At 44.0% G+C, this 27,672-nt stretch overlaps 1 protein-coding gene across 1 annotated transcript in view; it reads left to right on the top strand.

The window, feature by feature from the left end:
• The first annotated feature begins 2,913 nt into the window (after positions 1-2,913).
• Positions 2,914-27,672, top strand: part of PRKCH (protein kinase C eta) — a 239,357-nt gene continuing 214,598 nt past the window's right edge. The window contains exon 1 of the mRNA XM_010354646.2: positions 2,914-3,998. Within this exon, the coding sequence (XP_010352948.1) occupies positions 3,636-3,998 (363 nt within the window). The 5' untranslated portion in view covers positions 2,914-3,635. The remainder of the gene's footprint in view (positions 3,999-27,672) is intronic.

Genomic DNA, 27,672 nt, shown 5'->3' with positions numbered 1-27,672 from the left:
GGCTTAAGCCATCCCCCCAGCCTTGTCCTCCCAAAGTGCTGGGATTACAGGCATGAGCTACCGCGCCTTGTCTCATGCTGTTTCTTAATTCCCTAATAGCTCCCTAGTCCACACAGTTGCTCAAGCCAGATTCTGCAAGTCATCCTTGATACTGTCCTCTTCCTCATTCCCTTCAATCTGTCATCAAGACCTCTCAGTTCTACTTCTGAAATGCTTCTTGAATTCATCTATTTATCTTCATCTCCATCACTACCACCTGAGTCCTGGCCACCATCTTCTCACCTCTGGACTTTGGCAACAGCTTCATAACTGGTCTCCCCACACTCGTGCTGTTTCTTCCAGTCCACCCCCAGAGAGATATTTTATTTTACTAAAAAAAATAATGGGACTACAGGCACATGCCACCACATCCAGCTAATTTTTTAGTTTTTATTTTTTTGTAGAGACAGTCTTGCCATGTTGCCCAGGCTGGTCTTGAACTCCTGGGCTCAAGCAGTACTTCTGCCTTGACCTCCCAAAGTGTTTGGTTTATAGGTGTGAGCCACCTTGCTTGTCCCTAGAGAGATATTTTAAAACACAAATCCTCATCTTGCCCTCGCTCTGCTTAACAGCCTTCAGAGGCATCCAGTGACCCATAGATAACGTCCAAAGACTTCCCTATGATCTACCAGTCTGGTCAGTGTGACTACCTTTGCAAGCTCATTTCAGCCACTTTCCCCTTACTTTCCTCAGCTCCAGCCACATAGGGTGCTTTTGGTTCCCAAACAGGCCAACCCATCTGTCTTCTCGGGAGCTCTGAATGAGCTGATCTCTCTGCTATTTGCTTCTTCAAGGAAGCCTTCCCTGACCACCCATCCAGTTGTAATACATCACCCCTTGGCACTGTGGGCTTTTCCTTCACTGCACCCTCCACATACATCCTCTTCTATTTGTTGTTTTTCCTCCTTGTGGGACTATAATCCCCAGGAGGGCAGGCATCATGGCTATCTGACTCACTGCTCTGATACCATTTCCAGTCTTGATAGGTACTGATAGGGTGAAGATGGAGTGTCTGGTGTCCTCATATTCCAGTCCCAGGACAGCTGTGTGGCCACCTACCATTTGAGGACTGTTTTCTTTTTTAAAATTAAAAAAAAAAATTAAAGTCTACACCCCATGATTCTATATGGGGACTGTTTTAGCCCCAAAGTCCAACAGCAGCAAATCCTTTAGTGTCTCTTAAAGTTAGAGTCCAGCTGTTTGGAGGAAAGGGCGACAGAGTTGACCCACATGGTAGATGTGACATCTTCCCCTGGAGCACTAAGGCCAAACAGGAGCCCCCTGGACGTTTGGGAGCATGCTTCACAAGCCCTGCCTAAAGCTAAGATGCCATTAGAGTGATAGGCTGCATCCCTGCCTTGTTCTCTAAGGAAGCTTTGGTGTTTTTAAGACAGGCCCTCTCCCCCCTGGCCCATTGTCCTTATTTGTTTCATTCTATATAGTGCTGTTATTACGGGTCAGGCCTCCTTGCACTCATGTGAAATCGTTGAGAACCTACTCAATTAGAAAGTTCTGAGCAGGGCCTTAGAGGAATGGGGGCTAGAAAGATGAATCTGGGGCCAGGCACGGGGGCTTATGCCTGTAATCTTAACACTTTAGGAGGCGGGGGCTGGAAGATCACTTGAGCCTGGGAGCTGGAGGTTATAGTGAGCCATGATCACACCGCTGTATTCCAGCCTGGATGACAAAGCAAAATCCAGTCTCTAAAACAAAAGAAAGGAGGGAAGAAAGGAAGGAAGGAAGGAATGAAAGAAAGCTGAATCTGCTCCAAGGGAACCAGTATAGCAAGACAGAATGTAATCAAGTATCTTAAGAGTGGCCTAGGCTTGGCTGGGCGCTGTGGCTCACGCCTGTAATCCCAGCACTTTGGGAGGCCAAGGCAGGCGGATCACCTGAGGTTGGGAGTTCTAGACCAGCCTGACCAACATGGAGAAACCCTCTCTCTACTAAAAATACAAAATTAACCGGGCATAGTGGCACATGCCTGTAATACCAGCTACTAGGGAGGCTGAGGCAGGAGAATCGCTTGAACCTGGGAGGGGGAGGTTGCGGTGAGCCGAGATCGCACCATTGCACTCCAGCCTGGGCAACAAAAGCGAAACTCCGTCTCAACAACAACAAAAAGTGGCCTAGGCTTTATGGGAAACAAATTGGTTGTGGCTGGCCCTCAGGGAGCAATATTTGCGGCATAGCAGAGTAGGCCAAAAGGCCCTCCTCGGAGACAAAATCTGCAGGGGCTACGGGGTGGGAAGCATCAGAACGCTGGCCACTCTGATTGCAAATACAACAACATGGAGTGTTCCTAGAAGAGGCAATTTCTTCCGCGTGTGTGTTGGGGACAGCCTGTGTGTGAACATTTTCTGCCCTTGCCGCGCAGGGATGGGTGGACCAGGAACCACCAGCAGAGGAAAAGACTTATTACCTCTTGGCCATGTCTGTCTCCAGAAGAACCGACCTTTCCTGCTCTTTGTGCAACGAGGCACACCTTCCGAGGAAGGAGGCGAACAGGATTTCCATCATTACTACTGCCTTATTAAAACACACATACACACAACTGTGTAATTAGCCTCTGCAGGAAAGGCGCACAAACAGGATGCGTTCGAGCTGACCCCGGTATGAGCCATCCCTGTAAAGATTAGGAAAAAGAACCTCCCCGCCGTTCGCCTGCCTCCGGCCAGGGCCTCTTGGGGACGGCCCTACAGGGTCACCGGCCCACCGGGGAGGTTGGGAGAGAGGGGGCGGGCGACTCCTCGCTGCGCGGGTTCCTGGCTGGAGCGCCCTCCTCTGCGTCCTCCCAACCTTCCATCCCTCCCCAGGCCAGTCTCCTACGCCTCAGGTGTTTGCTCAGGCTGGGCCACGAACCCTTTCCTTTTTGGCCTGCGCCCGGGGTGGCCCCTAACGCGCAGCGCACGGCCAGACCCAGCGCTACAAAGAGGGCGCGCGGGGCGGTGCAAGCGGGCACTGGACTCCCGGGGGCTTGCGCGGGGTTCCACCCACCGCAGGGCCGGGCCGCGGACCGCGCGCCACGCCCCCGGGGTCCGGAAGGCGCGGGAGCGGCTGCAGGGGTTCTGTGAACTTGGAACCTGGCGGCGCGAGGTTCTCACCGGGGATGCGGCGGCGGCGGCAGCCGCTTCCTGGTTTGAAGCTCGCCGAGTGGGGGAGAGCGTGAGCCTTCGGAGGCGGGGGCAGGAGGAGAAGCAGGAGGAGGCGGGGGAAGAGACGCTTGGGGCTGGAGCTCACCGGACGGGTAGCTCCGGCTCTCCAGGGAGAGGAGCTGCCCGGCCCTGGAGAAGGGGCGAGTCCCGCGCGAGCCCCTGGGAAGCGCAGCGCGCTTGGAAGGGACGGTCGGGCCTCCCCGGCCCGCTGAGGGCTCGGCGGCGGGCTCCCCTCCTTTCCACCTCGGGAGGGAGGGAAGGAGGGGAGGAAAAAGTCCCACGGAGGAGGCAGAATGGCCAGTCGAAGGGCGCTTGGGCGCTGTCTTTTCCCAGGGCTGCCTCGACTCCTGCAGCTGCCCCGAGGGCTGGCCTGAGACGGGACTCCGCGTTCTCCCCCTGCGAACCAGCGCGGCCCCCCGGGGCCGGGGCAGCGGCGCCGGCATGTCGTCTGGCACCATGAAGTTCAATGGCTATTTGAGGGTCCGCATCGGTGAGGCAGTGGGGCTACAGCCCACCCGCTGGTCCCTGCGCCACTCGCTCTTCAAGAAGGGCCACCAGCTGCTGGATCCCTATCTGACGGTGAGCGTGGACCAGGTGCGCGTGGGCCAGACCAGCACCAAGCAGAAGACCAACAAACCCACGTACAACGAGGAGTTTTGCGCTAACGTCACCGACGGCGGCCACCTCGAGTTGGCTGTCTTCCACGAGACGCCCCTGGGCTACGACCACTTCGTGGCCAACTGCACCCTGCAGTTCCAGGAGCTGCTGCGCACGACCGGCGCCTCGGACACCTTCGAGGGTTGGGTGAGTAGCGGTGACCCCTTCCCTTTGTGTCCACGCAACTCCCGTTCCCCTTATGTTTTTCAAAACTCACCCGAGTCCCGCTTTCCCATCGCTCTATGGCTGAGGGAATTCCCTCCAGACTTTGGTCCTCGTCCAGGTGGCCGCGGCACTGGTGACGCGACCGCGGTGGGTGTGTGCAGGCGCAGGTGTGTCTCCAGGAAGCCGGCCTGGACACGATCCCCTTTCAGGACGGCGGCTTGGCCTAACGGGAAGTCGGGCAGGGGTCCAGGGCGGTGTCACCCCTTCCGCCCAGTCTTTGGATAAGGAGCTCCAACTTTCAGCATTCGAGTGGATACGTAGGAAAGGCAGGGAAGGAGTGATACGAAAGGGACTTGATTTGGGTCAAGGGCTTCAAGCGCTAACTTAGGAGAAAGCCGTACATTCTCGCGAGTATTATTCATAATGTTTATGGATGCATGTTGGTTCAGCCGCTCAGACGTGCACACGTGTTTCGGCTTGCACATCCCAGAGGTACATGAGCTACACTGGCAGGGATCTGAGCGCCTGGGTCTGCACGTTGGCAGTTTTATTATTTAGCAGTTTTCCAAGGAGATGAGATTTACATATACTTGCAAGTAACTCAGTCAGTCCGAGGTGGGAGTCCTGAGGTTTGGGTTTCTGCTGCTGTTGGTCTGAGAAGAGGCTGCAAGGACTCCTCAGGAGGTTGTTAACTGCCTTCCCTCCCCACATCACCAGCCTGTGTTCCTGGCTGTTGACGTGTAGCTACCCGCAACTTCCCACTTGCCTCTGCTTTTCACATAGTTCCCATGAGGCAAAATTTCTGCTGTAAATAAATTAAAACTTCTAGAGCACTCTACACGGTGCTAACATGCTTTTACTGACTAATCCTCACACTGTCTTTGTGATGCAGGTGTTGTCATTCCCACTTTGAGATGATGGAATGATAATTATAATAAAGTAGTCTGGTTTAGCCAAATGGAGTACGTTATTTGAAGACTCTCAGGAGTTTAATAGTTTAAGTTCTGGAGGGAGTCAGTTTTGAACCCAGTATCAGTATTGAAAATCTGTTTGAAATTTACAAGTGGTGAAATCAGATGGATGGTGATGGAGGCTCATTTAGGTATTTATTTTATACTTTGTGGAATTGGTAGTTTCACCGTATATTTTCTGAAATTAAAGATGGCTTGTGGAGCTATTCCTTTCTTTTAAATAGAAGTACAAAAACTGTAATGACTGTTTAACTTTAATCGTCAAATTATATTGAGTTAATTTCCCTTCAGCCTAATTTACTTTGTGGCACTTAGAAGTGGGGACTAGAGAGGAATTGCTAAAATACAGTTAGATATTTACATTTATCCTGTGAATTTCTGGATATGAAATAGAAGTGAGTGTAGGCATCCAGATGGAATTGTTGAGTTCTATTATTGTCTGATTAGGAGTTAGGTTGGGCAAAGCTCTAGAGGAGCTCACTAGGTTCTGAAGTATGGTGGTGCAGATTGGCCAATGGCCATGAGAAGCATCTCTTTCTGGAGAGAGCCTAGACTGGTCCTTCTCAATCATCATAATCTACCCACTTGAATCACCCAGGGACCTTTCAGAAATCCCCACTTTTAAAGATTCTAGATAGGAATCTCTGGGCTGTGGGACCCCATCATCCGTACTTTTAGGCTCCCCAGGTGATTCCAGCATGCAATCAAGGTGGAGAACCTGAGGCCTACATGAAGGCCAAAAGATGAGGACTTCTTGGTGTCATAAGTGTAGGAAGATCCAGGTTGTCTGACTAGGTGGCATATACAGAGCTGCTTATTGTTCCACTGGATAAATAAAGGATTCAGTGTAAATCAGATTTCAGTATTTATGATGGTCTGAAATAATTACACTTAGATGTTTAATCCACTGGTGGTGTTTTGGAAAACGTGAGTGTTTGGTTGGTAAGGAGGGTCAGCATTTAAATGACCTTGAAACCAACGGTTTTTCATGCATTTGTATGCATCAGAGGGCAGATTTTTTTTGATTTTTTTTTTAAAAAGATTTTGGGTGTTTTGGAACTCTGAGGATATGGTAGATAGGATGGGCAGAGTGTTTCTTTTCTTTTTTTTCTTTTTAAGAAAATCTTGTTAAGAAAATATTTGGAAATGTATGGAATGCATGCTTGTTTTTTTTTTTTTGAAAATTATCCTTTATAGGTTCAAAAATGCTTTAAAAAATAGAGATGGGGTCTTGCTCCCTTGTTGACCAGGCTGGTCTTGATCTCCTGGCCTCAAGCCGTCCTCCCACTGCACCCTCCCAAAGTACTGGGATTACAGGTGTGAGCCACTGCATCTGGCCCAAAGGTGCTTTTGAAGTTCATGATTGCAGAAATACTTACTTATCTTTAGTATTTTAAATTGACATGTCTAGTTTATTCAGAGAGTTACATGTGGAATAATTGAATTTACTCCATAATAAATTTATGTGTTGCAAGTGGAACTACAGATTACTGACTTAAAAAACAAAAACAAAAAACTCTTGAAGTAGCAGGTTCAAAAAACCCCCAAAAACCTAGTGACTTAGTTTTTGCTAGATCATGAGAAGCTTTTAGCTGTAGATTATGGATGAGAGGATTCAATATGGTTAAGATCTCAATTCTTCCTAAAGTATTCAATAGATTCAATATAATCTCAATCAAAATCTTTCTAAGTTTGTTGTAGAAATTGACTGACTTTAAAATTTCTATGGAAATGTAAAGTACTAAGACCAGTCTAAGAATAGTTTTGAAAAAGAACAAATTGGGGGACTTACACTGTCTGATTTCAAGGCTAACTGTAACATGACCGTAATCAAGATAATGTGGTATTGGAGTAAAGAGGGTCATACAGATCAGTGGAATGAATAGAAGAGAGTCTAGAAATAGATCCACACATATATGATCCACTGATTTCTGATAAAGCTGCCAAGAGGGCAACTCAGTGGGGGAAATGATAATCTTTTCAACTAATGGTGCTTGAACAACTGGATAGCCATATGCAGAAATATGAGCCTTGACGCTTACCTCACATCATACAAAGACATTAATTCAAAATGGATTATAAACCTAAATGTAAGAGTTTAACTGTGAAACTTCTATAAGAAAACAAAATTGTAGTGACCTTGGGTTCAGCAAAAATTTTTTGGATAGTGTACAAAAGGCACCAACTATAAAAAAAATCTGTAAGTTGGACTTTATCAAAATGAAAAACTGTTGCTTCCCAGAGAATGTTTAAGAAAATGAAAACCCGGCCGGGCGCGGTGGCTCAAGCCTGTAATCCCAGCACTTTGAGAGGCCGAGACGGGCGGATCACGAGGTCAGGAGATCGAGACCATCCTGGCTAACACGGTGAAACCCCGTCTCTACTAAAAATACAAAAACTAGCCGGGCGAGGTGGCGGGCGCCTGTAGTCTCAGCTACTCAGGAGGCTGAGGCAGGAGAATGGCGTAAACCCGGGAGGCGGAGCTTGCAGTGAGCTGAGATCTGGCCACTGCACTCCAGTCCGGGCGACAGAGCGAGACTCCGCCTCAAAAAAAAAAAAAAAAAAAAAAAAGATGCTCAAAATCATGAGTCATTAAGGAAATGCAAATTAAAATCAAAATGAGATCTCAATATGCACCCACTAGAAAGGTTAAAATTAATAAGACTGACCATATACCAAATGTTGGTGAGGAAGTGGAGCACCTGGAACTCTCATATGCTACTGTGAGGAATGTAAAATGGTACAATCACGTTGGAAAATAGTTTGGCAGTTTCTTAAACTATCAAACATATGCCTACCATGTAACTTACTCTTTAGTATTTACTAAAAGAAATGAAACCATTCATACAAAGGCTTGTCCACGAATGTTCATAGCACCTTTATTTGTAATAACCCCCAAACTGGAAACATGTCAAATGTCAGCAGATGAATGTTTAAACAGTTGTGATTTATCCATAGAATGGAATATTACTCAGTAATAAAAAAGATGAACTGTTACACATGTAACAACAGGAATGAATCTCAAAATAATTATGCTGAGTGAAAGAAGCTAGACAAAAAAGTACGATTTCATTTATGCAAAATTCTAGAAATGAAAAGGAGTTTATAGTGACAGGAAGCAGATCAGTGGGTGCCTAAAAATGGAGAGTGGAGGTGAGGGAGGTGGATTACAGAGGAGGCAGAAACTTTTAGGGGAGATAAATATTTGTATTATTCTGATTGTGGCAATGGTTTCACAGTTATAAACATATGTCAAAGCTTATTAAATAGTTCATTTTAAGTATGTGCATGTTACTATATGACAGTTATACCTGAATAAAGCTGTGGGGAAAAAAACCAATAAGGACTTATCCATATTTTACTGAAGGTGTTAAGATGCTAGTAAATGACAGAATTTCAGTTGAGCCAAGTCTGACTCTTGAAAACTATATTTCGTCTTTTTTTTGTTTTTTTTTTTTTTTTTTTTTTTTTTTTTTGAGACGGAGTCTCGCTCTGTCACCCAGGCTGGAGTGCAGTGGCCGGATCTCAGCTCACTGCAAGCTCCGCCTCCTGGGTTTACGCCATTCTCCTGCCTCAGCCTCCCAAGTAGCTGGGACTACAAGCGCCCGCCACCTTGCCCGGCTAGTTTTTTATATATATATATATTTTTTTTTTTTTTTTTTTTTTTTTAGTAGAGACGGGGTTTCACCGTGTTAGCCAGGATGGTCTCGATCTCCTGACCTTGTGATCCGCCCGACTCGGCCTCCCAAAGTGCTGGGATTACAGGCTTGAGCCTATTTCGTCTTTAATGCAGAAAATATTTATGAGAACAGGAGCGTAGAAAAAACAAAATCACAATAAAACAAATTAGTTTCTGATTTTTGGACACTGTCTGATTTTCTAAATTATCACTGTCAGTTTTTTTTTCTGTTGCTTCTAGAACATGTTTATTTTGCATAATTCCTCTGGCTTCCAAAAACTGAAGAATTGCCTCTGTTTAAACCCTATTTTCTTCTTTCGTGTACTTGCTCTTGATTTGCTGACGTTCTAAGTGGGGACCAGCATCTAATGCTTAATGCAGAGTGCTGGGGACATGGGGAGGCAGGAGGAGCTGGAGGCTGCGTCATGGAAAGACCTTGGCGCCCCCTCAGGAAGGAAGGACCGGCTTGGCAGGATCCCAGGCTGTTTTCCTGGTTCAACCCTCTTGAAGACATTGTGTTCTCGGCAGCCTTGGAGGGCCGCTTTCTCTCAATTTCTCAGTGAGGTACCTGTTTTGTAATCAGTCCTGTCAGGTGAAGCAGCCCGGTTACTACTGAACAATCATGGATTATCTTTTCCCTTCTTTCCTGGATCCAGGGGTCTGAATTTATAGCACCAAAATTCTTCCAGATTTTCTATTTAGTGGTTCATTCTGTTTTGTATTTTGTAGTGCAGTTGTTCTCATGATTGATTTTTTTCTGAGCTAATTGGAAGGAGTGTCTAACACTGACTGATCAACTCACGGTGTTTAAGGGGAAAAACATATTTTAGAATCTTGAGGGAGTTTTATTTCAGTGTATGTGAATTGGATTGGCTGTGTAGCATCTTCATTTTCATTGTAAGAAGAATTTTGCTGCAGTGGGACCAGCTGCTTCTCATCACAAACAGGTTGTGGCTCAGATATTTTCCCCTTTGGAGAGCATTTTCCTGGCCACATTATTATCTTGTTGTCTTTCGTTGTACTCATTCCTCTCTCAGATCATTTTTTTAATGAATTTGCTTATTGTACTTTGCTCCAGATTACAAGTGGCTTGAGAGCAGGGACCCACCTCTCTTATTCACTGTCCTAACCCTGGGACAATGTCTCATACACAGTAAACATTAAATATTTGTTAAACCAAATTTTATGTGATTGGGGGACAAGTAAAGTATAAATACTTTGGGAGCATCTTTCTAAAAGAAATAAATGAAAATAGTTGAGGAGTGACTGGATGAACAGTATTCCTCTATTAAATCTATCAGTGACATACCAATATGTGCTTGAAAGACTGGGCCTGGCCGGGCGCGGTGGCTCAAGCCTGTAATCCCAGCACTTTGGGAGGCCGAGACGGGCGGATCACGAGGTCAGGAGATCGAGACCATCCTGGCTAACACGGTGAAACCCCGTCTCTACTAAAAAAAAAACACAAAAAATTAGCCGGGCGAGGTGGCGGGCGCCTGTGGTCCCAGCTACTCGGGAGGCTGAGGCAGGAGAATGGCGTGAACCCGGGAGGCGGAGCTTGCAGTGAGCTGAGATCCGGCCACTGCACTCCAGTCCGGGCGACAGAGCGAGACTCCGCCTCAAAAAAAAAAATAAATAAATAAATAAATAAAAGACTATCATTTTAAAACTTGTAATACGTTATAACGTTTTTCACTTGTAATTTTCACGCCCAAAATGTTTAAGTCAGGGCAGAAGCAAAGACATCAGCATTTAAAAGGTTGTGCCTCAGCCTTGGAGAGGAATGAGGTTGGTGGGTGGAATGTGAATCATTTTATCTTATGCAACTCTTAGTGAAGTTTTGGTATGTAGCAAGTGTTTAGAATGGTGATTAGTGGTGATGGTAAAAGTGTGCTGCATTTTTATGAGAAGAGTAGCATTTGTGTAGAATAATAGAGGTGCCTGGGATTTTTGGTAGTCCTTTTTTATTTAATAAAGCAACTGGGGCCAGGTGCTATGGCTGGCATCTGTAATCCCAGCACTTTGGGAGGCCAAGGCAATAGGATCCCTTGGGCCCAGGAGTTTGAGACCAGCCTAGGTAAAATAGTGAGACCCCATCTCTACAAAAAAATAAAATTAGCTAGGCACGGTAGCACATGCCTGTAGTCCCAGCTACTTGGGAAGCTGAGGTGGGAGGATCACTTGAGCCTGGGAGATTGAGGCTGCAGTGAGCCATGATCATGTCACTGCACTCCAGCTTAAATGACAGAGCAAAACCCTGTCTCAAAAAAAAAAAAAAAAAAAAGCTGAAAAAACAGTCAACTAGATCGTGTTCCCCTTTTGTGTTGACTTCTTAGCTTCACTTTATTAGAATGTGATAAAAATGAGGCCTAAGTGGAAACTCAATCCCTGTCCATTGTTTTCCACTCTTATCATTACTCTATCCAAAATAGTCTTTCTCAGTTGCCAAACCAACAGTCATTTCTTTACTTAAAATTCCTCTGTGGTTCTCCATTGCTCTTAGATAAAGTCCAGAGTCTTTTTTGTTTGTTTGTTTGTTTGTTTTTTTGAGACAGAATCTCTCTCTGTTGCCCAGGCTGGAGTGCAGTGGCACAATCTCGGCTCACTTCAACCTCTGCCTCCCAGGTTCAAGCGATTCTCCTGCTTCAGCCTCTCAGTAGCTGGGATTACAGGCACGCACCACCACGCCTGGTTAATTTTTATGTTTTTGGTAGAGACAGGGTTTTGCCATGTTGGATAGGCTGGTCTCGAACTCCTGACTTCAGGTGATCTGCCCGCCTCAGCCTCCCAAAGTGCTGGGATACAGGCATGAGCCACCACGCCCAGCCAAAGTCCAGAGTCTTTAAAGTGGTATAGGATGTTCTCCATGATCTGTCTCCTGTTTTCCTCTTGAGCCATTTCTCTTACATTTCCCCAAATTACCATGAGCATCTTTCAGTTCCTCAAAAGGAGGAACTCTTTGCTTTGCTAATTCTTACTTGTGCTTCAGGTCTCATTGTGGACATTAATTACCCAGACAACTGTCCCTGATGTGCGAGTCTAGGTTTGGTCCTCCTCCTAGTGTTCCCTCAGTATCCTGAGATCTCCTTTGCCGCTGTCTCCTCCAACCTGAAAGAACGGACGTATGAATGGATTGGCCTCTAATGGAAGCGCGTGACACTGGTCACAGGGAGTTCGGGGTGTAGTCGTTTGAGTGATTGACTAAGATTCATCTGCTTGGCTCTTGTGGTACTGACTCTGACAGACTATTACATGTTTCTATTTGAAATGCCAAGCCCTAGGTGAGCATCCAGCCACCACTGAGCATGTACAAAGTACCAGGCATTGTGCTGTATCCTGTAAAGTCAAGTGGACAGGACACACATGACCCATTCTTTCATAGGTCTTGTAATTCCAAGGGGGAGGGAGATTGGGGTAAAAAACAAACAAAAGCAACTAGTGAATTACAGAAGTACTTACAGGCAGGTAAGCCCCTGGTTTGGGGAGGTCAGGAACATCTTCCTGGAGGAAAAACAAAGGGCTGGCTTTTAAGGACCCAGCATAGAGAGCCACAGCCTGCTTCAGTTAAATGACTGTGAAGAGTCTTTGCTCAAAAGAAGAAAAGGAACTTCTGACCTGAGAATGTTTTCCAGAGGGACATCTCAGATGCCCTTTTGGAAGGTAAATGTTCCTGACCCACAGAAATGTTTCCATCTTTGGGAAGTTTGGGAGGGAACTGTTTCCATGCTTTTGAACAGATGACCTGCAAAACAACTTTTGACTCTGCAAAGGCAGAAAGTGGGAACTCTATATTTGAACGATCAAATACCTTAAGTTTTGTATAGATCATAAAATAATCATAGATGTTGAAGCAGGATCATCATCTAATTCGGAACAACAAAAAAAGCCTGATAGCTCTTAGACCTGCAGACAGCCTGTAAGTATATTCATTTGGCACAGATGTTTTTAACATTGAAACTGAAGGCATTTAGTGCTGTGGTGCTCCAGTTTGCCACAGACCCCACCACTCCCTGTTATGAAGCCAGCTCTCTTGACTCATTACTTGCTTGGACCTGGGACATGTTTAATTTTGTGACACTATAGCTCAAGCCTTTGTTTTCAGAATGTGGGAACCAAAGTTCTAGCCAAAGCATTACTGTTGCCCTAACAGGGGTGTCCAGTCTTTTGGCTTCCCTGGGCCACGTTGGAAGAAGAATTGTTTTGGGCCACACCTAAAATATGCTAACACTAACAATAGCTGATGAGCTAAAAAAAAAAAAAAAAAAAAAATCCTCAAAAAAAATCTCATAATGTTTTAAGAAAGTTTACGAATCTGTGTTAGGCTGCGTTCAAAGCTGTTCTGAGCTGCATGCATTGCAGCCCGTGGGCTGTGGGTTGAACAAGTTTGCCCTAGCTCATGAGAAGTGTCATATACATACATTTAATATGTGTTAATATCTATCTAATCTATATCTACAAAAATATAGATATACTTACTTAGATTTATTTAGATATGTAATATTTATTAATTTATAAAATACATTAGATGTATATTTACTTAGATATTTCTTACATAAATATTTGTGTCCTAGTATTTCAGAGAAAGCTAGCTTACTAGTAAATATATGGGGAGTTAACTTTTTTGTGTGTTACTTTTTTTTTTTAGTTAACTTTTATTGTGTTAACTATCCAATTTAAAAAGAAAGCAAACTGCCAGGCTGGTGTGGTGGTGTGCATCTGTAGTCCCGTCTACTGGGGAGGCTGAGGCAGGAGGATTGCTTGAGCCTAGGAGTTCAAGGCTGCAGTGAGAGCTATAATCGAGCTGCCACTCTTCAGCCTGGGCAACAGAGTGAGACCTTGTCTCAAAAACAGAAAAAACAACAAAAAACCCCTCTTTTTATTTCAGTATACAACTCCCAGCAATATGGGAATGCTATACTTTAATGGGAGTCAGGAGAACTGGGTTCAAGCTGTGACCTTAGGCAAGCCCCTACTTATCAAGGTCTCCTTTCCCGGTTATATTGTGAGGGGGCCGCATTGAGTGATCTCTAAAGGCCTTTACATCTCTAAAGCCTCTGCTTCCATGTATTAGGCAATTACATAATTCCTTCCCTTTCGGAGTAATTGGTTTGGTTTAAACTGTCAAAACGAATTATGTGTTATCAAAGTTAGTAACTCCTAAGAACTAAATTGGTCCAAATCTACATTGCTCAGAGTTGGAGAGGATTTAGCTCACATCTAAGTGACTTGTATAGCATTGCTAGTGATGTTGGTATTATTTTCTTGGTTTAGAATCAGCCTTAAGGAAATACATTTCAAGCCATGCAGTTGTATTTCTTGATTGACGCTAACGCATTCCTTGCTCTATGGGATGGTTGTAAGTTATGTCCCTGTTACGTCAAGTCAGAGAGAGACTGAGAATCCCACTGTTTTGCTAGAAGCCATTCTCACTAGTATGGCAATTACAACATTATTGTCCCAAAGCATCTGTAGCCACCAGTCTGTGTATCCACCCAAGGTGATGACAAATACTACAAATCACCGTAGGACAGACATTTTAATTAGAGGGAGGAATGAGCCCAAGGGTATTGACTACCATAGTGTTTAAGTGCTATGTTAAAGAATTTTATGAGACAGGAAATTTTTGTTGAGAATCATGGTCCTATCTGGAGATATTTATCAAGATTATTATGTTAGTATGCTTCTGTAGCACCAGTAAATTAGAGCAGTATCTGTCAAAGCACATAGGACTTTTGTAGTAGAAAGTCCACTTAATAGGAAGCTTACCAGCAATGCTTTTATTATGTACTGCCTTCCCAAAAGTTTCTTTGACTCCAGGTAAGTTTTACCCTTGCACACTTTTGACCTCACAGGGAGAGAAATGCTTAAAAGTTACCAAAGATGTTTAGTTTGTGTTTGTGGAAAAAATTAAGGAATTTGCCAGAGCATAAAACCATGGTCAACATGAGCCCTGTCATAATTGCATTAATAAATTAAGTCATATAGGCCAGAGTGAGCATATTCTATACCTTGTCCTGTATTTCCCATTTCAGACCTAGCCTTTGTTCTCCAGGCACTTAAAAACCGCAAAGCTGCATATTTATTAGTAAGTCACATCTGTCCCTTGTACTTGTATAGCTCTGTCTCTCCACTTCTCATGTCACGAGCACTTAAATATGATACAGTGCCCTCTTTCCTTACAATGGGCTTTGGTTTTTGCATCTGTGATGTTGGAGGGCTGGGCCCCTTGAGCTCTCTGGTCCTTCCAGTGTCAGAGTTTTGTGGTTCTGGTAATGATTCCATTGGACAATGGAAATTCTGCTCCCTTCTGAAATATATTCAGGAGACTTCTGGACTTCTGATACTCAGGTTTGTTCTGGGCTCTGAAGTTATTTTGGGAAGTGCACCCAAAAGTCACACGTGTATTAGCCTAATTCCATAAACAGAATACATTTATTTATTTGCAAGCTGTGGGCCTCTTAGATGCTTTATTATAGATTACTGTTGTTTAATTATGGTACTGAAGAGTTGAGAGCAGATTCCATCTAAAGCAGTGCTTTTGAAACTGTTGTTGAGCCCTAGACCCTTTTAGTGATGATGAGAGCTGTGGAGCCTGTTTCTGGAAAAATGCACGTATGTGCATATTGATGATATTCTGGGAACAATGTCATCAGATTAGTAGCCCTCCTAAAGCCTTTCCTAAACCTAAAGGACACAGGACCTCAGGTTGAGAAACCTCAGTTAAAATAAGGCTTTTATTAATTCCTAACATTCAGGGTGTGGTTCTGGTGTTTCCTTTGTATTTGAGGACATTTTCACTTCAATTAATTATAGAAAATAGTAGAAAATAGGAGCAAGGAGCTACACATTTTAGAGAAAAAGATATTCTTAAAAATGTGTTCTCACTTGTGGCTCCTGGTGAAATATACTAGATGATGACCCATTTTAGGACCTATTTGGTTGTGTTATTTAGGTATTTTCAAAAGCCTCTATTTTTTGAAAGAGTTTCTTTGAGGTTTGCAGTAGATGAAAACTTAAAAAAACAAAACTAGGACAGTTTGAGTGACCCTGGCTTGGTATCTTTTGTTAATATAAACTTTTCCCTTGTAAAAAGAAATAGGATTCATCTTTTTCATATACTTTTTCTTAAAACATTCACCCTCTTTTTGAGCTGCAGTGGGCATTATGGTGCTCTGCTGTGTTAGTCTAAGACAAAATGATGAGATTGGTGAGGCCTGCCTGATCTTCTTACCCTTTGAGCCCCAGTCTCCTATGGTCTGAGTCCCCGTGACCCAACAGGTTTTTTGGGCCTCTCTGGAATTCCAGTTCACTCAGCCAGTATCTTACAGACAACCTGATGTTGGTGGAAATTGAGCTGAATGGAGATTGTCCACAGAGCAGCCCCCTAGCTAAAGGTAAAGTGAGAAGCCAGCTCTCTAGACTTCAGGCCAAGATTCTTTCCCGACTCCACCTCAGTGTATGGTGGAGGCAGCAGGGAAACCATCCAGTCAGTCATTCATAGGTGTTTATTAAGTACCTACCTTGTGTCCGAGCCTCTTCTAGGTATTACAGATAGGGCAGAGAACGCAAGACCCAGCATCTTGGCTTTCCAGCACTGCTGCCCTAGCACAGGGAGGTGGATAGCCAGCCGGCAAACGCACAATGAAGAAAATGACAAATGCTGGGTAGGTACCAAGTGGAGAATCAAAGCAGGGTGACATGATTCAGTGTGACAAGGTGGCTGCTTTATCTGGAGTGGTCACTGTCTGCAAAGGACAGGTAAAGCACTGTGCAGCAACTCTGCAGCACAGAGACAGTGACAATTTGGCTGAGGCCTGACTGACAAGAAGCACACAGCCCTGTGGAGATTAGAGAAAGAGCATTCCAAGCAGAGGCAACAAAGGCCCTGTGGTGGGAACAAGCTTGGCGGGTGGAAAAACCATGGAAGGTGGTAGAAAGAGGGTTGGCTTGGTGTCAGCAAGCTGGGGCATTGTCCCAGATCTGTCGCTTCCTAGGAGTATGAATGATGAGCAAGTCCCTCCATCTCTGATGGTTAGTTTTCTCTTCTGGAAAATGGTGCTAATGTTTGCTACCTCATAGGCTTGGTGTGAAGATTAGATTAACTACATTAAACATGCCCAGCACAAGATAGGCACTGGAGAAATGCTAGCTTTGGTTGCTTTTTAAATTAATTAATTTAATTTTTTTTTTTTTAGAGACGGGCTCGCCATGGTACCCAGGCTGGTCTTGAACTTCAGGGCTCAGAGTATCCTGCTTCAGCCTCCCAAAATGCTGGGATTATAGGCAAGAGCCACCATTCCTAGCCTAGTTGCTTTTTTTATTTTAATCCTTAACAAAATTATTTATTTATTTATTTTCTCTAATCTTGGTAGGCGAAGCTTTGGTTGCTTTTAATTTCCTGAGGAAATGAATATTTTGACAAGGGCCTTCTGAAAAGAATCGTACTGGTTTAGGAAAGACACCTGCAGGGTTGCCTCTTAGGAAAAGGGGTGGTGGTGTGAAAGTTTCTTAGGGGTGGGATAGGGTATAGTCTTGTTTGTGCCCTCAAATGACATCACAGAAGCATCTGGTTATCTCCACTGCCTTCAGTAACATGTTTTCTAAAGAGAGGATGGGGAAAGGAAACCAAGACTCTGAAGTTTTTTCCAGATTTTTTAGTTTCTGAAATGTGTATTCGTTTTCTATGGACTCGTAAATATGAATGGAAAGTTTCAGTAATTTAGATGGACAGGATAATTGCATTGTAGTGATATAACTGATAGGGCCCCAAATTGTTTTTATTTGTTACAAAACTATACATTTATGGCTGAGAATTAATAAACATACTAACAGTAATCGTAAAGGAAATAAAACCTCAGCCATTGCAAAAAAAAAAAAAGACAACCCCCCAAAACTAGATATAATTGATTCTTGCTTACTTCTGAAAGCTCATTTACTTTTTTGATTGTAATTTTGTGGATTAACTCTGGATAATTTTGCCTATTTTGAATAGTTTTAGATAATGCCTATTTTGGCATCTCCCTGATCAACATTTATTTGGTCTGTGTTTAAAGGAGATACATTGACATTTGCCTACGTCACATGAATTAGGATGTAAAATCTATAATTATGGACTAATAATACACAAATACAGGCTCTGAGTAATATTTATTGGACAACTACCATAATTATCAGTGCATCATAGTGTGATGGTTGGGTGTCAGCCAGATTGGGGTTCAGCTATTCATTCTGCCTCTTATTAGCAGGGATAATTTAACTCCTGCAAGCCTGTTTTCTCATCTGCAATACAGTACCTGCCTCACAGGGTTTCTTCAGAACACAGTGAGGACTTATGTAAGCCATCTACACAGGGCATGACATATACCACCACAGAAAAATGATTGTCGGTGTCACCATCATCACCACCACTCTACCCTCAGCACTTCAATATGAAGGGATGGGCCCAGCCCTTTTCTGAAGTTAACTTTGAAAGCAGTAATACATTTATTTACATAGAATTTAAGAGAAGGGATTTTTGAGTGCCACTTCCTCACTGGTTTTGCTTTTTATGTAGGATTCTGGAATGTAAATCAGTAGGAGATTTCTAGTTCCTGGTGGAAGAGAAGAGGGCTTCCTTATCCTGGAATCACAGGGATTGGGGGTAAATTCTGTACATAGGTCCTCTCTGAAAGATCTTGCAAGGTATATGGGAAAATGAAGCTGGAATTATTATAGTTACAATGTTGGCCAAAGTTGGTTCATGGAAAACCTTGAAATTAAGTCTGTTGGTTTGCTTATTCAATATTGGACAGCAGAGGGTCTGAGTTAGTGAGAACTAACAAACCAGAAATAATTCAAGTTGCAATATTTAGCTGCAAAGGACAGAAAGAGGCCTTTGAAAAGCTGAAGTGAGTGCTTTTATTGTTGTAATTAAGGGAAATAATGGTAAACAGGCTCTTTCAATTGGCATTAAAATATATTTTCCTTGATTAGTTTGAATATCCAATACAAGTTGGTGGATGTGAATTGTTCTGTCATGCTTTCAAGGAGGAAAACTGCAGTTTTAAAAGTGCGTCATTCGGGGCGGGTGTGGTGGCTCATGCCTGTAATTCCAGCACTATGGGAGGCTGAGGTGGGAGGATTGCTTGAGGCCTGGAGTTCGAGACCAACCTAGCCAGCATGGTGAAACTCTGTCTACTAAAAATACAAAACTTAGCTAGACTTGGTGGTACGCACCTGTAATTCCAGCTACTTGGGAGGCTGAGGCATGAGAATCGCTTGAACCCAGGAGGCAAGGCGGAGGTTGCAGTGAGTCGAGATCGTGGACTCCAGCCTGGGTTACGGAGTGACAATCTGTCTCAAAAAAAAAAAACAAAAAAAAGTGCATTATTTGAATATGGATTTGTAGATGTGATCAAGGACACCAACAATTTTTTTTTTTTTTTTTTTTTTTTTTTTTTTTTTTTTTTTTTAAGACAGAGTCTCACTGTGTCCCCCAGGCTGGAATGTAGTGGCATGAACATGACTCACTGCAGTCTCAACCTCCTGGGCTCAAGTGATCCTCCTGCCTCAGTCTCCCGAGTAACTGCCACCACGCTCAGCTAATTTTTTAATGTCGAGACAGAGTCTTGCCGTGTTGCTCAGGCTGAACATTTGATTTGGCTTGCAGAAAATATGAAGTACTTTTTTTCCTATGTGGACTCAATTAAACATTTTATTTTACGGAGGTAGGATCTTACTCTATTGCCCAGTCTGGAGTACAGTGGTACAATCTTAACTCACTGTAACCTCAACCTCCTGGGCTCAAGTGATCCTCTTGCCTCAGCCACCTGAGTAGCTAGGACTACAGTTGTGCACCACTGTGGTTGGCTAATTAGAAAACTTTTTTTCTTGTAGAGATGGGATCTCACTGTGTTGCCCAGGCTGCTCTCTAATTCCTGGCTTCTAGTGATGCCACCCTTCAGGCCTCCCAAAGTGCTGGGATTACAGGCATGAGCCACCGTGCCCCACCTGGGGACTCATTTTGAAGGTGATCATTTCTACTTTTATTTGTTTACTGGACACTTGTTCTGGGACGTAGATCTTTCACAGTTGATTTTAAGTTAAAGGTTTCTGAACTGTATATATACAATATTTCAGAACAAAAGTTTCCTTTGCTTCATAGTATGGCACAACAGTGTTTGCATTTGATGTTTAGCATAGCCTTGGTTTTGGTTGTTCAGAAGCCTTTGTTAGCTCTTTGGCTGTGCCAAGAATATATTGTTTTTGAGTCTCCTTGCTGGGCCTCCTCGCCTTCTTGTCATGCACATCCTGTACCTGGGTTGTGGTTGTATTGATTTGCTGGGGCGCTGCTGTTGCAAATGTCTGGAGTGAATGAGAATGTGTTTGTGGGTGTCTGCCCTCACCTTGGCCACTGACCTGCTTTCAACCCTGAAGTACTGCCATCTGCATGAACATTAGGGACCCCCAGCCTCCTCCCACCACCTGGTAAGGTGCCCTGCACATGCTTGGGATTCAGGAAATGTTTGCAGAAAGAAAAAATTCCTTATCATTCCTTATTCTCTGTCTTGAGTCTGAATCATGATTCAAACACTTTTGCTAAAAGGTTTTCCCTTGAAAAATTCATATTTCAGATATAGATATTAATACTTTTTTTTGGTGTGTGTGAGTTTAAGAGCAGCCTCAGGAGTAGTTTAGAGAGAATGAATATACCAGTACGGTTTTTATTCCCTTGAAGACTTAAATAAGTATTAAAGGTGTGTGAAAAGATTAGCTGAATCCCAGGTTCCTCAAACAAAATGTTAAGTTTTGTTTGGGTGATAAGAGATGGATTTCAAAATAGGAAAAAGCGAGAGACTGAAACCATCATCCAGCACACACTATGTCAGGAATGTATTAATGAAAGCCTGCCCTTGATAAGAACAGGACACCGTCAGGGGGCATAAACAAGATCTAGGTGCAACTGTGACCTTGAGTTTAAGTTGCCATTTAAACTCATTTTCCTTAAACTGTCATTTTCTGACAACATAAGTGACTCCTGAAGTTGCCTCATTAGAACTTCAGTATGCATTTTTCTCTCTAAACTGTTTCTGATGGGTGTTGACTCCTTCTGTTGTCATTTGGTCCTGTAGGACCAAACTTATGTATGTAGAATTTTATTTTAAAATAGGAAAAATCATGATTCTGAAAAATTGTGCCTGTCAAGATATTAAATGAGTGTTCCCATTAATATTATTGCCATTAATATTTTGAAGTCAAATTACATAGTGACAGCTCTCTGCCTGAAGGATACTTAACATTAAAAGGAAGAAACTGTCTGAGAGAATTGGAAGAAATGCTAATGAGGCCTCCCCACCACTCTCCTTTTTAAGCCCCTCACCCACCTCCTACTCCTCCATCCCCTAGACTTAAGTAGGTCCCATTACTTTTCTTCTGCTTGGGCCATTGTTTAGAAAGGTCTGAGTCTTGGGATGAGCTGACCTCCTGTTCAGGCTTAGTCCTCCACCTGCTCTGCCTGGGTCCCCTCTGTGTTCTCCCTGGGCCAGGCCTTCCCTTCTGTGTTTTCATCCTCTCCTGTCCTCCTGACGCCTTCATTTAATTTTAACTTTTTTTTTTTTTTTTTTTTTTTAATTAAAGTTAGGGTTGCAGTGAACTGAGATTGAGCCACTGTACTGCACTCCAGCCTGGGTCTCACTCTGTCATCCAGGCCGGAGTGCAGTGGCGCAATCTCAGCTCACTGCCACCTTAACTCCTAGGCTCTAGCCATCCTCTTACCCCAGCCTCCTGTGTAGCTGGGATTACAGGCATGCGCCACCATGCCCCAGCTAATTTTAAAATTTTTCATAGAGACGGGGTCCACTAGGTTGCCCAGGCTGGTCTCCAACTGTGGGGCTCAAGCGATCCTCTTGCCTTGGCCTCCCAAAGTGCTGGGATTGCAGGCGTGAGTCACTGTGCCTGGCAAAACCTTGATTTTAAAAACATACCCAAATCTCTGTTGAGAACTCAGCCTTTCAGTCCGTGTTGGCCTTTCCCACTTTCGTTTTGAGGTGGGGCACAGTGTTTTTCTTTCCCTTCTCAGCCTCTTCCCGACAGCTGTCTGCAAATGCCCTTCCCTGTCCTGTTGGTTGTTCTTCCCGGTGCCCATCCCCAGGAGACTGCGCTAGCAAAGCTCAGGAGTGACAGTGTAGTCAAGTCAGTTCTTTGTCTTGTTGGCTGCTACCTTATCCTTCAGATTCATTGCCCCCCTGTTTCTGTGTTTTTCCAATGCTTACTGAGGTGTTTGAGGTGTTTTTAAGTTTCTTTTTTTATCTCTTTCCTCATCCCTCAACCTCCCTAAATATTGGTGTTCCATTGGTGTTCCCAGGGTGGGGGGGTGGAGGTGTGGGGTGGGCCGCTGGGGCAGGTGGGAGGTGGTTTGTCTTTACTTTGTTTTCTTTGTCACGGTACATGGTCTTGTCAACTTGTAAGTCTCAACAATATTGCCCATATGCCAAGGACTTCCAAAGCTCTGTCTCCTGTCTTTCCCCCTGAGCCCAATTACTGCTTCTGGAACTGGGGCAGGCTTAGGACAAACTACTTTATACTCCGTCTTCTTTAATGTTCACAGTAGTCTGTGAGAGAGGAGGAGCACTGTAGCACCTGCCTTTCCCACCCGAGGAAACTGTGGCTTAGACAGGCCCAATAGCAGGTCCAAGGTCCCATGTCTGATATGCTTGCCGGACAGACCTGCTTGGACTAAAGGATTTTAGGCATCTCCTAGTCAACATGTCCACAATTAAATATCCCATTTTTCCCCCTGACCTGCTCCTCCTCCCATTTTCCTGGTCAGAACTGGCCTTACCATTGTTCAGTCACCTGGCCACCATTCTAGACTTTTCTTTCTCCTTCACCTCTTTGCCCACCTCAGTTGATTGCCAAGTCATGCCAGATTGGCTTGGTAAATACTTCCTGAGTCAATTTCTTCTTTTCCCCCAATTACCACACTTGTTTATATCGTACATGTGGATTATTGTGATGGCCTCGGAACTGGTTTCCATGAATCTAGTTGTATTCCCTCAAATCCATCCTCCACAAACTGCCTGGATGAGCTGTCTAAAACTCAGCCCTAACCTCCCTCCTGCCAGAAGTCGTTTAAAGGCTTCCTGTGCCCTATAAAGTTCAGGCTCCTGGGGAGGGTTCCCAATTGGCTGGCCCTTGCCTGCCTTCCCCATTCCATTTTCCACCTCTCCTTGCCTCCCAGTTTATGAGCTAAGTACTAATGGACAGACTAGGTTTTCTTGCCTCTGCTCATGTCTAATTCACCTTATTTACAATAAATATTGAAGGAGGATGGAAGGTATTCCTTTGCAATTTGTACAGAAGGACTTGTATTACATTAGAAAAGATAGGGGTGAAGAAGTTACATAGAAAAAATACGTCACTCTCCGTGTAACTACAAAGACATCCATAAACAGGCCTGAGCATGCCACATGTACGTGTCAGCACACTGTTCCGTGTTTCACTTCACAGCATTCACCGAGCACCTGCTGTGGCCAGAGACCACCGTAGATGCTGGGGGTGAAAAGCTCAAGGAGCTCTCCCTGTAGTGAGGGAGACAGCAGAAACCCACAATTTCATCACGGGGTAGTTGAGTTTAGGAATAGAAATGGGTACCGGATAGTAGGGGATTGTGAACCTAAGTATTCAGGGAGAACTTCTTGGAGGAGGTGATGCACAAGTTCAGTCTTCAGGGAAAGTCAGTAGTAACCAGGTTGAAGGTAGTGTCAATTCCTTTTCTCCTTTTTCCTGTTTGGGATTTGTATTTTTCCCATGAAATTTTACCTGTACAGGTCATTTTACACTGGACTAACAATGCTCAAGTGCTTTTTAAAAGCAAACTGTGCCTGGTTTATCCCATTGGTAGGAACATTTCTCATGAGGTCAGAGGCTTTGTCTTGGTTCCCGTTGTATTGCCAGTGCATGGCCCCTGGTAAGTGCTGAGTAATGTTGGTTGAATTGGATGCCTTGAGGTGAGGCATGAGAAAGAGTTCTCCTCCTCCCCCTGAAGGTGACAAAGATAGGTGTGACAGTTGAGACTTGCATGGGGCTGACCTTGTGAGGTCCTAAGCCTGGTGACCTGCCTCTGCAGTGTAACTGGGCTGTCTCATGGAAAGGGCAGGGCCTTTTCTAGATGGCCAACTCTGTGTTCTGAACAGGAGTGCCAAACTCATTTGGAGGGGAAGGGAGTGCCCTTTTAAAGCCTCAACTACTAATTAAATTCAAGCAGAAGGATGGTGAAGGTGGAGCTAATTCATTTATTAGCATATAATATGATCAACCTAACTCATATAAATGTAGATTATCTTGGTTTGTCTTTTCCTGGCAACAGAAAAGGCTTGGAGAGCTGCCCTGGATTGTGAGTTAGTCAGTGAGCAGCTGCTTAAAGATCTGAAAAATCCTAGAATATGTCATCTCTGTAGGCTTTATCCTTTAATTAATTATGGATTTTTATCTCCGTATATGTGAAGTCAATGATTGACTTGGTTCAGACTCTGTATTGTTGGCTCAAACCTGCCATTCCATTGGGCTTCATCTATGTTCTATGGGTGTGAAGCGTTTGTTTTTTCAGAGACCCATTTCCACCAGCGGGTTTGCACTGTAAGTGTTTCCACAGGAACTCTGCCCTTTGCCACTGTTGTGGCTGTGCAGCAGAACCCACAGGGCGGAGGTGTTTCAGCCCTCATTGAAATGCAACAGATCTTAACATCTCTTGCTGCAAATTTTCCAGTGTGTTCTGGTCTACCTTGGTATCTTAAAACCAGGCTCACTGACTAACCACATGAGAAATGACAGTGGGGTGTCTTAAATGATCTGTTGAAGACCAGCATCCAAAAACATTGCCCTTAGTATTTCTCTCTACCAGCTAATATTAGACAATGCCATGTAGAAGCTGCTCTTAGGGTTTGAGAACTGTGTCACCTCATTCTCAAGATAGCCAAGGAAGGGTCACCTCTGGAGAAGGCAGTTCTGTTTTTTTCAGTTTCTCCGTGGATCAGATACTGTTCTGAAGGAGGTGGTTTTACTGATTCCTCTCACACAGACTTCTTGCCTTTACTTTTATCTGACTGCTGACAGGGTGGGCTGGAATATAATTGCCGCTTAAATGGACTTGACTTTCAAGGCCCAATTGGCATTTCCAGTATAGCAGTTGCCTGAGTCATCTAGTTTTGGAACTGATAAATCAAAAGACTGGCTTGGAGGCTAGTGTCCTGTCTGGAGAAGAGACTTAATGTAACTTCAGTTAGGAAATTAATGAATCTGAAATAGTTGTAACCCAAGGAAGAGATTTTCCAAAAGAATGTCCCTTTAGAGAAATAATGACCAGTTCCCTAAAAAAAAAAAAAAAAGACAGTAGACTGGATAGAAAAGACTCACATGTTGACTGATTTCTCTTATGGAACTATAAAAGGATCGGTCTCTAAGGAAATGAGGGTCTTCAATTTCATTGGTGATATTTCCATTTGTTCTGGAGCTGTGATAGAACCAGGACTGGAGAGTGCAGGGCACGATGACAGATTTTTTTATGTAGCACTTTTAAACATAAAATATATATATATATATATATATATATATATCTAATGTGCCGACGTAAGACCTGGCCTTTTTGTAATCAAGTAATATTTTGAGTAATAATTCATTGCACAACAGCCCGTGACACACTGTGAAAGAGTAAAATTGGCTTAAAAATTTTAAGTACAAAGACATTTCAGAAGAGTTTTGTCTATAACTTTGTTAGACTGAAATAAGTGGAATTACGTTTGGCACCAGGAAATGGATCTGGATTATTTAGAACAAATGTTTTCCAGGTTTGAATCTTCTATGTGGAAGTACAGCCAGACATCTTAGCCTTTTCCCTGGTCCAGAATCCTGACAGTTCTTAAGCCCTGTGCCTCCAGAATTTCATGTTTATGCTGCACAGGGCCTGTATTTTGTAATGGTGGCTCTTTTGGATGATGACTTACTCGATGGTGAAACTTCCAGTAATCCCCCTCATCATACTGAAATGATATCAGTATATCATCAGAACACCATGGAGCTTGTTATTTGAGGGACACAGCTTGCTTGTGTGCTTGGGAAAGAAGAGGTTTAGCATGGTTTCAGGTCAGTGATGAGCCCAGTGATCTCTGCCAGTTCCCTTAGCTCTGAGAATTCTGATGTCATGCACTTAACGCTGCCAGAGTTGCTGCTTCATGACACTGGATGCGTAACAAGAAAGGAAAATAAATGTAAAACGCCTAGCACCACCGAGGAAGTAGGGTCAGGAGTTGAGTTAGACAGTGACTGGCATTTCCCATCCACACTAGTACAGAAGTGTCCTGTGGTATGAAGGGAGGCAGGCTGGGGGCGGGGGGGTCCATTGTATGCCAGGTGTTTCCATGAAAATAAGCTGTTGAGTGCCAGGTGTGGCAGCTGCAAACAGGGATTTGGGGGGCAAAACTTAATCTTTTTCTTGTGACTTTTAGGCACTTGAATGAAGTGCCTCATGTATCTCAGTAACTTATTTGAGAGGAAAAGAGCCACAAGCAAGGCAGTGGAAAGTGCTGGATGGTTGCCTTGTGACCAAACCTGTTCTTTTCAGGCCTCTGGAGCCAGCTGTGGAATGATCAGTCCAGCAGCTGCAGGTACGCCTTGGGTGGCACTTGGGTCTGTAGTCAGCAGGGTTGCCTGTGACTGAGAGTGGCAGAGTGGTCCATTGCACTGATGAATCCTGACCCTGCCGATCTTTGCTTGGGTGATGGCTGTTTGTGTGCTATTTCTAGAAGTTCCTCCCAACGCTTGCCTATGTGACCTGTTTTCACCAGATCCAGATTGCTAGCCCCTTAAAGCTCGAAGAACCTTAAAGTTCATCTGGAACAAAAGATTTATTTATTTTTAACCCAGTGGCCACTGTGAACCCCCCAGTTGATTGTTTGAGGCTGGTCTTGAGAGTGCCCTGCTTCACGTGCTAGTTTTCCAGTTTCCACTTTGGGAGAATGACCTTATCATTAGGCTGGCCAAGAAGGCTTCTTTCTGTTCCTGTCACAGTACTAGGCTGTATACTCATTCAGCCTCAGTTCCCTTTTCTGGTATATTTCTTAACAAATTGTTTCCCTCTTTCCACTATTTTTAGGGGTAACAAGTCTAAGATATTTACATATAAATGACTCTTCTTTCTCAAACCCTTTTCTAGCAAGCACTTTCTGGGAGGACAGTGTCGTACCGGGATCTTCTGTCACTGTGGTCCCTTTGAGGCTAGAAAGAGCAGATTGTCGTGAAGTCTTTTGTCAGCATCTTCATGTTTATAAACATACTTGGTTTTCCAGACTATGTAGGTTTTAGATTTCAAGTGAAAAGAGAATACATTGTTATGCAGCAATAGAAAACAAGACAGCTACAACAAAATTGTATTTTTTCTCCATCCAGAGGCTTTAACTTTCAATATCTGTATGTGGAGACCAGGCTGACAGCCACAGCAGTAATTTCATGGTGGCTGAAATAGCTGTGAACTGTGCATTAACTTGTTCCTTCTCTCTTAAATTCTGCTGCAGTGTTGGAGCAGGGAAGGCGAGCAGAGGAGTGATGAATAGAGTAGCAGGTGGGATAATGTACAATAATAGGAGGTACACAATAAGGATTAATTAGGTGTCAGGCTAAGTACTTCATGTGCATTAACTAATCCTCAGAATACCTTCAAGATATTCAGATTCTTTTATTATCTTCCTCTTTGTGAGGCAACTGAGGCTCAGAGAGGTTAAGATACTTGCCCCAAATAAGTGGTGAAGGCTGGGCACAGCGGCCCAGCACTTTGGGAGGCCAAGGCAGGAGGATTGCTTGAGCCCAGGAGTTTGAGACCAACCTGGACAACACAGCAAGACCCCACTTCTTTTTTTTTTTTTAAAGTTGTGGAGCTAGAGTTTGAGCACCTGCATGGAACCACGAGGCTGCGTTACACCTGCCTCAGGTGGTTGATATGAGGAAAAATAAAAATTTTTCAGATGGACTCTGGGTA

The sequence above is a fragment of the Rhinopithecus roxellana genome, chromosome 5 (assembly GCF_007565055.1).
Source record: "Rhinopithecus roxellana isolate Shanxi Qingling chromosome 5, ASM756505v1, whole genome shotgun sequence".
Classification (NCBI taxonomy): Eukaryota; Metazoa; Chordata; class Mammalia; order Primates; family Cercopithecidae; genus Rhinopithecus; species Rhinopithecus roxellana.
This window is presented reverse-complemented; position numbering and strand designations above follow the sequence as displayed.